General features: G+C 39.4%; 1 protein-coding gene across 1 annotated transcript in view; it reads left to right on the top strand.

Annotated features, from left to right (window-relative positions):
• The window catches only part of WNK2 (WNK lysine deficient protein kinase 2), a 134,266-nt gene that overhangs the window by 103,999 nt on the left and 15,001 nt on the right, over positions 1-15,266 (top strand). Inside the window, exons 21-25 of the mRNA XM_063121259.1 lie at positions 1,629-1,684; positions 1,835-2,472; positions 6,294-6,508; positions 11,173-11,388; positions 12,414-12,512. Coding sequence (XP_062977329.1) covers positions 1,629-1,684; positions 1,835-2,472; positions 6,294-6,508; positions 11,173-11,388; positions 12,414-12,512 — 1,224 coding nt within the window. The remainder of the gene's footprint in view (positions 1-1,628; positions 1,685-1,834; positions 2,473-6,293; positions 6,509-11,172; positions 11,389-12,413; positions 12,513-15,266) is intronic.

Raw genomic sequence — 15,266 nt, 5'->3', positions numbered from 1 at the left:
AACAGCTATAATCTGAATTATAAATATGGAGGAAATGTATTGATTCTGAAGAATAACTTCAGAGGCAGTTTCCCAAAAACATCAATTAACTGCCCAGTTGCATTAAGCCCATTGGTAACAATTTACAGATTATAGTTTCACATTCAATTGTGCCCCTTCAGTTTTCAAACACTGGTGAATTTAAAAGTTCCAATAATGGTGCTGCCTCCACAGTGGGAAATTCCCACAACCTATGTTGTTTTTTCCATGTCTCTCCAGAAGCTACTAGAACCTTCGCATAATCAATCCCTATTTTTGGTGGGAAAATGCCCCTCCCTCTTACATCATTATCATTATCGTTATCATTATCATTATTATTATTATGTGGACAGGCCAGATTCCTACATCCAAATCCCACCTGTAAAATACCAAGTTCTATACTCAAGAATTTATTATTTCAAATAATTATGGCAATATTTTAAAAGGTGTCAAGGAAGATGAGTGCTATTAAAGTTGAAATACTTGTTTCAAGCTGTTAAAATAGCAAAGTTTTTTTTTTTTTTACATTTATGAGCATTTTCTGGTAAACCCTTAGACCAGTCTTCCCCAACGTGGAACTCTCCAGATGTATTGGAACACAACTCCCATAATTCCCAGCCAAGGTATGCCCCTGACCCTTCTTATCACTCTTCATGTGGAGAGAAATGAGCAGACTGTATGACCAACTGTGACCCACACAACCCTTTGCCCATAAGTAGAAGCTCAAAAATGGAAGTAGAAGCTCAAAAATGGAAGTGCAAAGCATGTGTCTGCTTATCAGTAGTTCCTCTCATGTTCAAACCCAGTTTATTCTCATACCTTGGCACCTACAATTGTGTATGGAATAATGAAAGTAATTTGGCATGGAGTGAGAGAAGTCCCATCACAAACATCTCTCCTTCTTCTAGGCTACACATCAATATCTAATTTGTATAAGGTCTATGCATGAAAAGTCTGGGGCACATAGGCTGAGACCATTTGATTGATATCCCACATAGGATCTGGGAATTGAGCATGTAATTCAAGCTCACATGGGTTGGGATTTTGCATGTGCACAAGCTTTATGCAATGGATCCATGGATGCCCATCAAGCCCTGAGGCTAGTCATGCATTTGCTGTGGGTAGGGCAGGTATCTGTGATCCCACTTCCAGTATGGCTGCATTGGGATTCCTTTTTAAGGGACAAAAGGTGGGTATAAGTGATTTTCTAAATAAAAATAAAATAAAAAGTTGTCAGAACTGGTCCATTCTATAAATATTCCCCCCTTTCCTTTCAAGCTACATTAATATTTTTATTGAATTCCAAAGTTGTATGTTGTGTGAAATGCTCAATTCATTGTACTGAATTTGTTTCTGAATATTCACCGTATGTACATTGTGATGGTTTCAAGACTTGTATCTGCCATCATAATTTACATTTAATTCATGCAGATTTGAGCTGCAATTCTTCACTTATCTGTGTCTCATTGACACAAGTACTTAATGGATGATTAATGGAATCAAAGAGATTCCATTGAAAAGATAGTTAAATATTCATATTAGCTTATGCTTTGTTCTAAAATCTACTTATCCAAATGTGTTTGCATTTTTGTTTCTGATGTATTAAACAGGTCAAGTTGCAAACATTACTTCAACTTCTGTTGCCATATCATCAGGACTCCCTCAGGTACTGTATTCCTGTTTTCCTTTCCACATTTTATCTCATTCCTCAAGCAATTCAAACTAATGAAAAGCACTGCTAATTCCTATAAGAAGAGATGTGTTAGGGCTGGTGACAAATTCTCCACCTGGACTAGGTTCTTATTTGTTATTTCAGGTTGCGCCTTCATTATCAGATGTAGCTGCCCAGAAAGATGCTTCTAAGCTGAATGAAAAGGAAAATACTATAAATCTCAAAGAGAAAAATAAATCTCATAGAGATGACTCTGTTGACTTGAGCTTCAGTATGAAGCAAGCTGAAACACTTAACAGTACACCAGCAAAAACAATTGGAAGATTTTCAGTGATCAGCACCCAGGATGAGTTAACTTTACCATCCATGCATTCCTTGAGATACTCGGCACCACCAGATGTTTATCTCGATGATCAACCTTCCAGCCCTGATACGAAGACATCTTTGCGGCGTGTGCAGACAGCATCTTCAATTGATGTCCTTTGTGGTCATGATTCCACTGATTCTGGAGATGAATCTCTTCAAAGAAAACCAGCTGCAACTCCACCATCACCTCAGAGCAGCAGTGCAGGAAATGACTACATAAAAAGGTCCTCATCTTTTCTGCAGAAGTCTGGAAAATCCAGCTCACAAGGCCTTGATTCCCCTAATGGTCATGGATCAAAAATCCCAACTATCAACATAACTTCTTTCCACTCACAGTCATCATATGTGAGCAGTGACAATGACTCAGAGTTTGAAGATGCAGACATGAAGAAAGAATTGCAGAATCTGAGAGAAAAGTATGTTTCATTTTCATACAAATGTGAGGGTCATTTTGTGCATTTATGCTTAGGCAAAGTTCCCTGCTGCATTTTTACAGAATTTATCATTTCCCCCTTTTAGGTGCTCATTTCTCATAAGTTGGAGTGGTTAGTTAAATATGTGTATCTTTCTATATCTTAGTTGTCACTAAACCTGCATTTGGGCTGTACCACTTCAGATTGAAGTCGACAGGCAGTTCACATGATGGGACAGTTTACCTCACCTTCTCTGTGACATTTCATTTTTCATCTACAGATAATGTTTTTGTATGGAGACCAAATTCAGTTATGTGTAGTGTATGTAATGCTACAGTCTGTATAGTCTGAACTGGCACAGTCCCAATAAAGTTTTTCCACTATGTCTGAGAAAAGTGATACTTTGGATAATAGAGTGCACCATGTCACTGCTAAGTTTATACTGTATCCAAGTGCAATTAGACAGATGCTCACACAAATAAATTTGGATATCAGAATGGGTTATCAGATTCTTCAGATTTTTACACTCTCCATTATACACAGTAGAGTCAGATTTTATATTTGTATTTGCTGAATGTTGTCATTTATTTCATTAATTCTCTTTGTTTACGATTTTTGTTTTCATTAAGATAAATATTTTTTTCTGCTACAGTATGTATGAAAGTGAATGGCCTGCATTTTAGCTGAAGTGTTTTGGCTAAACTTGGGGTTGAGTGGCAAATATAAAGCAAAAATCACTTCTTTCCATTCTGTCCCTTCTGTTTTACACCTCCACCAAACTATTCTTCTTTCTACTTATCTCACCTGATGAGTTGACCATCCTGTTGTCCTCATTTAACTCCATCTGCCCCCTTGAGTCTGTCTCCTCCTCGTAGCCATCTCCAACTCTTTCTTTCACATTGTCAATCTATTAACCAATATCTCCTCTTGCTCCTTCCCTACTGCATTCAAACATTCCACTATTTCCCCTGTTCTTAAAAAGAAATCTTTCGCTTGATCCTTCCTCCGTCTCAAATATGACCCAGTTTCCCTTCTACCCTTTATCTCCAAGTGACTTCTAGAGTCTTAATTTCCACTGTCTTCATTTCTTTTCCTCCAAGTTTGCTCGTGACCTCTTTCAATCTCTCTTTTACCCTCAACACTCCAATAATGGTTGGAATGCTAAGTGTTGGAGATGACCAATGATCTTATTGCTGAAAAATCCAGTGCTCAATCCACAATGCTCTTTGAATGAGTTAGTTTTTAAGATGCCACAAGACTCTTTGGCCCTTTCTACACCTAAGGATTATCCCAAGCAAATGGAGGGATCATCCCTGCCTGCTCCCGGGATCCCTTGTGTGTCATTTGGATGCACAGGGATGATCCCGGGATATAGGCATGGTGTAGACATACCCTTTGTTGTCATCATTTTCTCTCTCTTGCTTGACTTCTTTTCTCCCTAGGTTTCTGTGATCCTGCTCTTAATTCATAGAATCATAGAATCATAAAATAGCAGAGTTGGAAGGGGCCTACAAGGCCGTCGAGTCCAACCCCCTGCTCAATGCAGGAATCCACCCTAAAGCATCCCTGACAGATGGTTGTCCAGCTGCCTCTTGAATGCCTCTAGTGTGGGAGAGCCCACAACCTCCCTACGTAACTGATTCCATTGTCGTACTGCTCTAACAGTCAGGAAGTTTTTCCTGATGTCCAGCTGGAATCTGGCTTCCTTTAACTTGAGCCTGTTATTCCGTGTCCTGCACTCTGGGAGGATCGAGAAAAGATCCTGGCCCTCCTCTCGGTGACAACCTTTTCAGTATTTGAAGAGTGCCGTCATGTCTCCCCTCAATCTTCTCTTCTCCAGGCTAAACATGCCCAGTTCTTTCAGTCTCTCATTATAGGGCTTTGTTTCCAGACCCCTGATCATCCTGGTTGCCCTCCTCTGAACACGCTCCAGCTTGTCTGGATTTGATTTTCTTCCTACTCCTATTTTCTACTTCCTACTCCTATTTTCTTCCAGCTTGATTTTCTTCCTACTTGTTTAAACACTATTTCATTGTTTCTATATGGGGAAGCCTTTCTTCTACTTTCCCTCTTTCTGTTGTGACCCCTCAGGACTCTGTTGTTGTTCCTCTGCTATTCCCTATCCACAGACTGTCTCATTCTATCCCATGGCTTTCAGTATCACATATACATGAATGTCATCCAGCTCTATCTCCCTTAGAACTTTTTTCCTCTATCCAATTTTGCATCTTTGAGTATCTCTCTGATATTTCTATTTGGGTACTTTATTGTAGTCTCAATCTTAAAATGTCTAAGACTGAATTTCTTATCTTTCCTTCTAATTCCTCCTCTACCTTCACTGTTCTTATCCAGTGGCAATATCACAACCCACCCTGTTGAACAGACGTGTAGCCTTGACTTTTTCTTTGACTTCTCTCTTTCTCTGTCTTTAACTCTTGCTTCCCTCAAATATTTAGTCCATTGTTAAATCATGTTGCTTCTCCTTTACAAAATTACAAAAAAAAAAAAAATGTTTTCTTCCTCTCTCACACCTTGGCAAAAACTCTGGCTAATGCCCTGATAGTTTCTCTTTGGCCTTCTGTTGTCTCCCTTTGGTCCTGTTCAGCTCTCTGTTGTCAAAATCACTCAGCTATCCCATTATTCTGAATACATGATATACCCGAAGTGTGTACACTGGCTTTCTGTCCACTCCTGGATCCTGCACAAGCTTCATGTCTTTACATTCAAACCCCCGCCATTAGGGATGTATGGATTGTGCAAAACCCATTGCTGTCTGTATTTCATGGATTGTGAGGCACCTTTCGTTCTGTCATCTGCCCAGTGATGGAATTGGATTTTTTCAGTTTCCACATTTGTGCAAATGTGAATTGCAAAACAAGCAAATTACCTCCAAAATGTGCGTTTTCATGCTTTAGCCTATTGGAGAAATGCACATTTTTGACAGTTTTTTTTTAATTGCATATTTTTCTATGATGAAATGTACACAAAATTCCCAAAGGTTAGGAAAACAGTCTGCAAGCCTGTGGACTCCACCTTACAGGGAGAAAAGGTGTTCTGCTGCAGAATCCACAGATCAGATTCATAAAAATTGGAACTCATTTTGTTCCTTTGTGGATGTCTCTGACATTCCTATCCTCCATGGTTGTACCTTCTCTTCTCTTCCTACTCAGGATTTGTGTGAGTCCCAGGTAGTTCCCTACTAGGGATGTCCAGATTTTGTGAAATCTATCTTGTGCGTATTTTGTAGATTGTGCAGTGTTGTTCGTTCCACCATCCGTTCAAAGATGTATTCAGAGGATGGGGAATCAGTTTTGCAGAAAAATACACAAATAATTCTGAAAGAGGGTTCACAACAATTTACGTAATTTGCTTTAGTATGTAACTTTTCCCGTACTGCCCCCTGTTCCATTCAGTTTCCCCCTGTGTATATTTTCCAGGATGGCACATGACTCAGCAGAAACTGGCCTCAGACTGTGTAAACTTCAGGAAAGTAAAAACAAAACAAAACTGAAAGTCTACAGACTCAGTGCAGCCTGAGGCCAGTCCACAGCAGATTCCACAGGTCAGATTCTTAGAAATTCGAACTCATTTTGGTCCATCTCTAATTTCTCCAGCATCCCTATTCTATAGAACTGGTTTTCTACTGGAATATTTGCTTAACACTGAGATGGGATATATCCCATGCCATTTAGATGAAAAAGATTGTCTTTGACTGTGATGTGATTATATATATAAATGAGATATTAGATGTATGCTTACAAACAGATGTTTTAATTTAAGCAGTATTTAAATTTGACATGTAGCAACCTGTTATTATTATTCAGACACATGAAAGAAATTACTGAACTGCAAACTCAGCAGAAGCGAGAAATAGAAGCTCTCTACCTTCGGCTGGGAAAACCTTTACCACCAAACGTCGGATTCCTTCATTCTGCCCCACCAAGTGGCCGTCGAAGAAGAACCAGCAAGAACAAATTAAAAACTGGGAAGTTATTGAACCCTGTCGTTCAACAGCTCAAAACAACAGCAACCAATACAAGTACGTTCAGCAGATATACAAAATCATCTCCTATAATAACATCACCACTGTCATCCTTTTGCTATCAAATGTTTCTGAGGTACATATACTGGATAGTTAAAAAGAGTCTGTGCAAGTCCTATGAGAGTGACTCAAGCCTTCAAATTGTGGACTGCTTTCTTAAGGAGGTTTTTTATTATTATTTACAATTTCTTTATTTGACCAAGAGCAAAAGGAGAAGATTTGTTGGGTTGGATTTAGTTACACTTGCCTTTCCCCCTAATGAGTAAATCAACAAGGAAGTTCAGCACAGCAACACATTACTAAAACATTTGAAAAAGCCTTGCTTCCAGGTGTAAGCCAGTGTCTTGATGGGAAAAATAATGCTCTTCTCTCTTACAATGTAGTCTATTCAAAGCCTTGATCCTTCTCAGTTTGGTTACAACCGTGTGTTCCATGTGCTCCAGTCTCCCTTCTTGGCACTTAGAGAAGGACCTCTGCTGATTATTTCAAGGCATGGGCAGGTATATGTGGGAAGAGATAGTCCTACAGATACTGAGATCCACACTTTGAAGGTTTCTAAAGATTTAAACCACCACTTTGGATTGGGCCAGACAGGGAGGCAATGAAGATGATGAAGCACTGGCATGATGTGTTCAGAACACCTAGTTCCAGCTAACACAGCCATAGTTGGAGCCAACTGAATTTTCCGGACTGTTTTCAAAGGAAGCCACACATAGAACACATTGCCTGGATCATTGATGCCAGGCTAACTCTACCCAGTTACAATCATTGCTGGCATAGCAGCCTGCATTGTTAAGAAGTGCTTCAAGCCTCTTAACAACCCGAGGTCATTTGTGCTTCTAGTGATAAAGATGAATCAATGAGCATCCCTGAACCACATAACTTGTCCTTTAGGGTGGGGTCCAAACCCAACCAGAACAGGTTGAATACTACTCATCGGGTAGATGAACCATCCACCTCCATCTTGTCTGGTTTGAGCATCAGTTTATATTATGACTTTCCTCAGGCAAATGATCTTCAAATGCCTTGTTGTGGAGCAGCGGCAATAACTGTTCTCATTGCATTCTGTGGTGGCTAAACTTAGATATTAGTTTACTTACTTTATTTGATGATTTTTATCTTGCTCTACAGACAAAAGGGCTCCCAGAGCAGCTTAAGTACAATCAACCAAAACAATACAATCCCTGCCCACAGGCTTACAGTCTAAAAAACACAATGCAAAAGGAAAAAAGGGATGGGGAGGTAAAAGCAAACTGAGGCACTCATTCTTCAAATTAAATAGTACTTCTTATAATGACCAACTGGCAACAGTTCAGACAGTGGAGGAGCCTGGTGGAGCTGGCCTTTCAGCAAGGTTGCTATAATGGACCTGATTCCCATACCATCTCAGCTCCTCCTGCTGTAGCCCAATGCATGGTGGCACAGTCACTGATGCCTAGCTGAGTCTCCTGGCTACTTCTCAGCCTGCCCAACTTGTACCCATAGTACCTGCCTTTCATAGTAAGAAATATGAAACAAAGTACAAGTGAGCCCACTGAAACAGGATTACCAGGACAGCAGAAACCCATTTCTAGAAATAGAATTTCCTTGAAACTAAACCATCCCATGCAGTGACCTATATCCTGAGCCTCCAGACCATGGCAGGATCTACACTATTGCTTTAAAGCGATTTATAACAGTTTTGACAACTGTTGGGGCCCAGGACACGCTCCATATACAGTTGTCAAAACCATTATAAAGTGTAGTGTAGATCTGGCCCATGACTTGGGACCTGTAAGGAAGCTCCCCTGGTCATACATCATTGGCATTACATCTATCAAGATCAGATAGTGAGCACATGTTTTGCTGACCCAATCTGACCACAAAACCCCCCCATCACCCATTGTTTGCCATTAGAACAAAGGGCAGATACCTGCTTCCTTGCAGGTTCCTCTCATCCCATGGCATTATAAGCCTAGGACCAGGTTAGTTGTAAGTTAGGTGGCCATGCATCCTCTTTTACAGAGGCAGTCCTCTATTTGAATGACTGTCCTGTCCAATTCTGGTGTAAAGATAAAGAACCATAAGAACATTTGCCCATCAGCAGTTAGCACCTGAACAGCAGACTGAACAAACCACTTAGTAACAATCTCTTCTGCACTTATGGTGAGAAGTACTGTATTTCTAATTTTGTATCTATAAATATCAGTTAGCACATGCAAATTTTATGTCCTTTTTGTCCCTTTTTGTGGATGCATGTCCTCTTTTTTTTTAGTGATTCATAAGAGGCCACGCTTTGCAGGACCATCTATTTCCATATATTCCTACCCATACATTAAGATCTTCAGTGAAGGGGGAGGGTGCCCCAGGTGGCTACCAGGGAGAGGACCTTCTTGGTCCCTACAGGCCAAGAAGAAGAACCAACTCTCTACAGGAGTTGGTCCCCCAACTCTCGGGAGCAGATTGTGGGTGGAGGATATGGGACTATACAAGAATGAGAGGGGAATTGATGAAGATCACGTCACCACCTTCCACCAGCTTATGCTGAATCCAAGCCGGTGTCTAGCTGTTTTAAATTCAATCCTTTGGGTAAGTAAGGTGAGAATCCTTGTCACACTTTCAAATATCTTTCTTTCCCTGAATGATCATCACATAAAAGTTCATGGGTGAGGACCATTCTGCTCCCCTGTACCTTGCTTCCTTGTTTTATTGAAATAATAAGATAGTGACATTTATATTAATTCTAAATTCCCATTCTCCATTAATTTCTACCCAAAACCTTGAAGAACATTGTGGTAAGAGGGGACAGAAAGGAAAATTCATTTGTATATGTAGCTCAGTATGTAGCTGCAAAGTCATTCTGTTTAGCAACATTGCTCCCCCTTGCATAATTCTCCTGAAATGATATCCATGATTTTTTTTCCTTAGGTGAGTAGCATTAGCCAGCTATTCTGACCACTTTTCACTCACATTGCACAACCAAGTGGAATTTTATCTCTGTCCTTTGTCTGATTCTTCTGGTAGAATTACTCATTCAAAGAAAGTTGAGAAATGAAACAAGATTCTTCAGGGTTTTTTTAATGCATTGATTGAATTTCTCTTCTGCCTTCTGGAACCAACCAAGACAATTATGGTATCTCCTTTCTTAAGAGATTTTTTTAAAAGAGAAAATCAGCTGAGTGTCTACTATGATGGGTTTAAGTCAGAGGCAGGGCATTCTGTTTAAGACTATCAATGGACTAAGACTTTAATCCTATATGAACCTACTTGGGAGTAGGTCCCATTGAATTCAGATCAGGCTACAAGTAACACTTCCAACTCTTAGAATATACTAGCCAGAATCCGAAATGGTACACTACTGTTTTGTGTGCTCAATGAGGCTTTCAAGTTGTGTTTCAAACAATCTCCCCCAACCCCATCCAGACACACAAGTACTGAAAAATAGGACAAACTGTTTCAAAATGTTGGTATAATGTAGTGATCTGCTGTTCAAAAATGAAAGATCAAAATTCCCGCAGAACCTTTGCCATTGCCTTAAGTAGTTCTTTCAGTCTTGGTATCCCTTTCTGGAGTTGACAGATAAATTTCTAATGATATAAATAAATAAAGGAAATGGGTTGGATCCAGACTTAGTCATAGTTAAAGTAGACCCATTGAAATCAAAGGGGCAATTTAGTCATGACTAACTTAAGTCCCATTGATTCCATTGGGTCTGTTCTAAGAATGGCGAGGGCCTTGCTAGAGCTACCTTTAAATCCCAGCGTGTGGAGGGCCCAGCCCGCGCTAGAAGTAGCGCGGACTGTCGCTCCTGTCCACACGTGACACACGACGGGGTAAAGGAAAACCCTGTCGCGTTGGCCGTTTTTTTTCAAGCTTAAAGGGGCCATGTGTGCAGGAGCACACCAATGATAAGGTAGGCTTTGGTGTTTGTTTGTTTTTAAAAAAGGGTTCTCTGCTCCCCCTGCCCCCAATTTTCCCCCTGCCATGTCTGATGCCACCCTGCCCACCTGCCTGCCATGTCCGTTGCCCCCCCTCCTGCCCACGATCTCCGATCCCCCCTATCGCCCCTGGGCCGCTCTTCCCCCCCCCATCTCTCCCACCGGGTCCGCTCTTCCCCCCCAGCCCCCATCTCTCCCCCCTTGGCCCCGATCTCCCTCCCCTCCACGATTCCCCCCCTCCGGCCTGATGGGCACAGTGCAGCTTCTCCCGGCTACTCGTGAGTAAGCCACGTAGCCAGGAAAAGCTGCAGAATGGGCTAGACCTTCCACAACCCCGGGCTCAGCCCAGGGCTGCGGAAATACCGGGCCACAACCGCTGCCAGTTATCCTGGGCCAAGGGAGGGTTTAGCCCGGGCTGACGCCGGAATCCCCTGTGCGTCATCTGGCTGCACAGGGGTGAGCCCAGATATTAGCCTAGGCTAAACCCTCATCTAGCAACGGCCTAAGTCTGGACCCAGCCCTATGTTATTGTTGTTTGTCATGTTATATTGGCATTTGTGCTTACAAACTCTGAACAGCTGTTTGTTTATCTGCACCTGGCTATGTGTGTAAGTGACAACTGTGGAGTGTTATCCAGTTGTACTTTTCTTCAAAGTATTTGAAGCTCTCTTCAGTAATGAGCAAGATAGTTGCACCTCAACTTATTTCTTTGCAGTTAGTGATTTTTGCATGTATCCTGTTTAGGCAATGTGTCAGACTCCAAAGACACTCTGGCTAAAGAAAATACTAAAGGTCAGACTGGTTCTACTGAAGCAACAGCACTAACTTCGTCCACATCAGCCATACTTGGAAAGTCAGTTCAGACACAGCAGCCCTGCTCTGTCAAGGCTTCCTTGTCCTCTGACATCTGCTCTGGATTAGCTACTGAAGGAGGTGATGCCCATGGAAATTCTGGCCAAGGTGATTCTATATACTTAGGGCCATCATTCATTCTGTGCTGGAATTAGTAAATAGTTCAAAATTGAAAGTAAACGTGCTAAATTTGGAGATTGGAGTTGTAGCTTCACATACCTGCTCAGCACATTGGCCTGAGAAAGTGTCTCCCAGCCTAATCTATTTTATAGGGCAGTTGGAATGATAAATGTGATAAAAACAGAAAGGGTGCTAGCTATAGTGATGATAACAATAATTTTAATGGGGTCGTCACTATTTATGATAGAGTCACTAATGTGCCTTTTGAAAATGAACAACATTAGAAAGGTTAGCAAAGTATGAATCGAGAGGAAAGTGTCACATGTCTTAAATTCATGCTATAAATGAATTACTAATTGTCAGGGATTGGACCACCTTTTTAAAATAATAATAATAATAATAATAATAATAATAATAATAATAATAATAATGGGAAATGACCCTTTGCAGATTGAAATCATTCAGTAGCAGGAAAGGCTGCCTTAATTTTTTCTTGGTTCATACACTTAGGTCCAAATCCTTTGCTACTGATGCAGAATCTTGTTCATAAGGCGTTCTTTCATATTGGCCTGTAAAAATAAAAGTTGGGAGCAGTTAAGCTTTTACCACCTCGCAAGTTCTCATGGTCTTCTGGCTTCAGTAGAGGGTCCGTTGCATTTTAGATACTGTTTCATATAGTTGTAGTAGTGAAGTCTTTCCGTGCATAGCTTCATAGCTTTATCATGATATGGTAGCAATATCTGTTGCAAAGTGTAATGATGATTAAAGACAATATCATTCATACTCTGTTCTGCATGTCCTGCCAAACTAATCCTATAAAGTATCTATTTTCTTCTGCTGTTGTTTTTGCACCCTTTTGCATATAGCCAATGAACTTACTCCTCTTTGGCAAGGCTAAAATGGAGATGTGGATGATAAACTAACAAAGCTGATATGACTGATGGTGACAACTGATCACAGCTATTTGTACTTTATAAGTGTCTTTGTTTTCTTCCCTTTATATTCATTTGCAGGCTGGACGGTTTTCCACCAAACGTCTGAGAGAGTGACCTATAAATCTAGTAGCAAACCTCGTACCAGATTCCTCAGTGGACCTGTGTCTTTGTCCATCTGTTTGTATTTGTTCTTTTGTATTTTATCACAGCCCATCTTTCTTTCGTCCCCCTTTTCCAAAACCCATTTTCACATATATCTAATATGTTTGGCAGGAAGCCCCCTTTTTTCTAGACAATCCCTTTGATTTCCTTTTTCAAAAAAGTTAATCATCATTGGCACTCCTTATTTTTCATTTTATTTTGTTTCATATCAAAGCTTGTGTGCACTGCTTTTGGCTCATGCCTGGGTACCAAAAGCATGTGTGGAAGATCTCATAATTTATTCTATAGCGTTATGGTAAATTTTACCCTGGACGTATCTTTATGTGATTTTACGTTTAAGTAACTTTTAATTTACAATGTGGCAATTATAAATGTCTGCTGTCCTGGTTCCAGCGATATCAAAAAGAAATCCAACCTTCTGTAGACGAATGGTCTCTTTCACACATGTTTGGACTATGAAGACATGCATGTAGCAAGCTGATACAAATCTAGAAGGTCACTGAAGGGTATAACGTCCTCACAAGGGCTGTATTCAAACAATATACAGTACTGTTTATATCCTATTATTGTTGTTATTATTGTTATTATTTTCCTATCCCTTGCATGTGGAAATGCTGAGAAATGCTCCTGCTAGTTCTTTAATATTATCTTTTCTAGGCAGTACTCTCCCCCCCCCACTGTGCACACACATACACCTACATTGTATATTTTGGGTCACTTTAAGTGAATTTTGTAAAATGCAACTGTCTGGTTACTGTGCTACACAGTGCACTTTGGCTTTTACTATAAACTCACCTAGCTGGAGCACTTTACTCAGTATATTTTTATTATGACCTTTTGTGACCTCAGAGATGAAGTCATCAAGCAGTTCATTGAAGCACAGAATACATTTTTAAAAGTAAAAAATTCTGATGCTACTCTAGAATGGATTATTGATATAATGTCCAGGTTATTTTCAAATAACTATGCAACTAAATACCAGTAGACATTTCCTAAATTGTATGATCACATCAATTGGCTGTTCAACCAACTCTTAACTATATTTTTTTAAAGAAACCAGATGTTTATTACAAGGCAAATAAACTTTCCTTGTACACTAATGATACGTTGTAGTAATAAGGTAATCCAGGCCACAGTTACATGTAATGCCAGAAATAAGGCTAATAAACTAAACATTCAGCTAATTCAGTGTTCATTTTCATTTGTATCAAACTTTTACCATTGGAACTATGCATTTTTATCATTTTTGAGGTGGTACAGATCAAAGGCACAAGACTACTCAAAATGCATCCTCCTTGCTTTCCAAATTTTTTTATTTTATTTTTAAACTCCACTAAATTCTAATTATAAACAGCTGGTGAGAACTGATAAATACACATGTTACCATGTGAAGCCAATTATATTAAACTTTTATCAATAATTTATAACATCTAGAGATAATGTTCTTGGAATGTTCTATATATAGATGTTCTTGTTTACAATTTGGATGTGACTATCTTTTTCTGAAGTCACAAGTAGTCAGAATAGTTTCATTTGTTTACTACAGATTTGCTATACACACGCTTTTTAATTTGAAGTATTAATGTTATTAACCTCTTTGGGTTCATGACAATTATGACCATAGATAACAGAGAAAGTTTTCTATTCTTAAAACTAGTCATCCTACTTACTTACGTTAGCCTTCTAGTTCTTTGTACTTATTTTGTAGGTGATATGATTTTGACAAAAATTTGAAGTCCACTTGACATTTTTAATTATAAAAATATAGCTTGCTCATATAGAGCATATATATAACCTATATGGATGTTAATATCCACCCAAAAAACCTACAAGGTTTGAATGCTAATTTCAGAGTCCTTCCAGCTGCTCCCCCTTCTGGGGGCTGATCTGTTGCTTTTATGCACTGCATAGTTTTTTCTTTACATTTTATTGGGATGGAATTTTGGTTAATATCTAAGCAATCAGCAACAATTTTGACTTTTACTCTCCTTGCTGGTTATATACAGATCTGAAGAGAATAAGATCCTATGTAAACAGAACTCCCAACGACTGCCTTTTAAAGTGGAACCAAAATAATGCATTGAATCCTATCATTTCTAGAGCAATGCCTTACTATTGTGGCAGTCTGATTAGTCACTGAAGATTGTTTTTTTTAAAATGACAGAAACTTTTAAAAATTGTCTCTAGTGCTTAAAGGATACTCCTCTTAGTTAAGTTGAAATCTAAATTACTTGTGTATCTTGACCACAGTGTTATGTTAAAGCTCCTTTGAGGTCACTTATAAAGCCTGGACGTTATAAATTAGATACACACTTTCAAGGATGACAAATTCACCTTTCTATTTACACTGTAATTCAAACTGTCTTTCAATTAAGTGATTGCATATCAAGAAGAGATTTTATTAAGCAGTTGATGTTATTTTTAAGGGCTCTTTGTCTTGAAAATATGTAACTTTTGCATACAGTCACCAAAGGGAAATTGGGAAATGTTCATGAGAAGGTTCCACGTAACAGTTATGAGTGGGGGAATGGAATGTTAACTTTGAAGTGAGATCACTCTCATTCTGTTATTTATTTTGACCTTCTTTGAAAGGGTCCTGGCCAAAATCAGACAGTTCAGATGTTACTTGTCAGAGGATAAGAATCATGTTTATGTAGATATAATATAATCCTCACAATCACAGAATAATTGAAAATCCCTCTCCTTTCCAAGAACAAATTGTGAAGGTGTAGGGGTTAAATCTAACAAGGCCCCTAATGTTGAAGTTCT

The sequence above is a fragment of the Elgaria multicarinata genome, chromosome 3 (assembly GCF_023053635.1).
Source record: "Elgaria multicarinata webbii isolate HBS135686 ecotype San Diego chromosome 3, rElgMul1.1.pri, whole genome shotgun sequence".
NCBI lineage: Eukaryota > Metazoa > Chordata > Lepidosauria > Squamata > Anguidae > Elgaria > Elgaria multicarinata.
The sequence above is the reverse complement of the archived record's forward strand: the minus strand, read 5'-3'. Positions and strand labels throughout refer to the sequence as shown.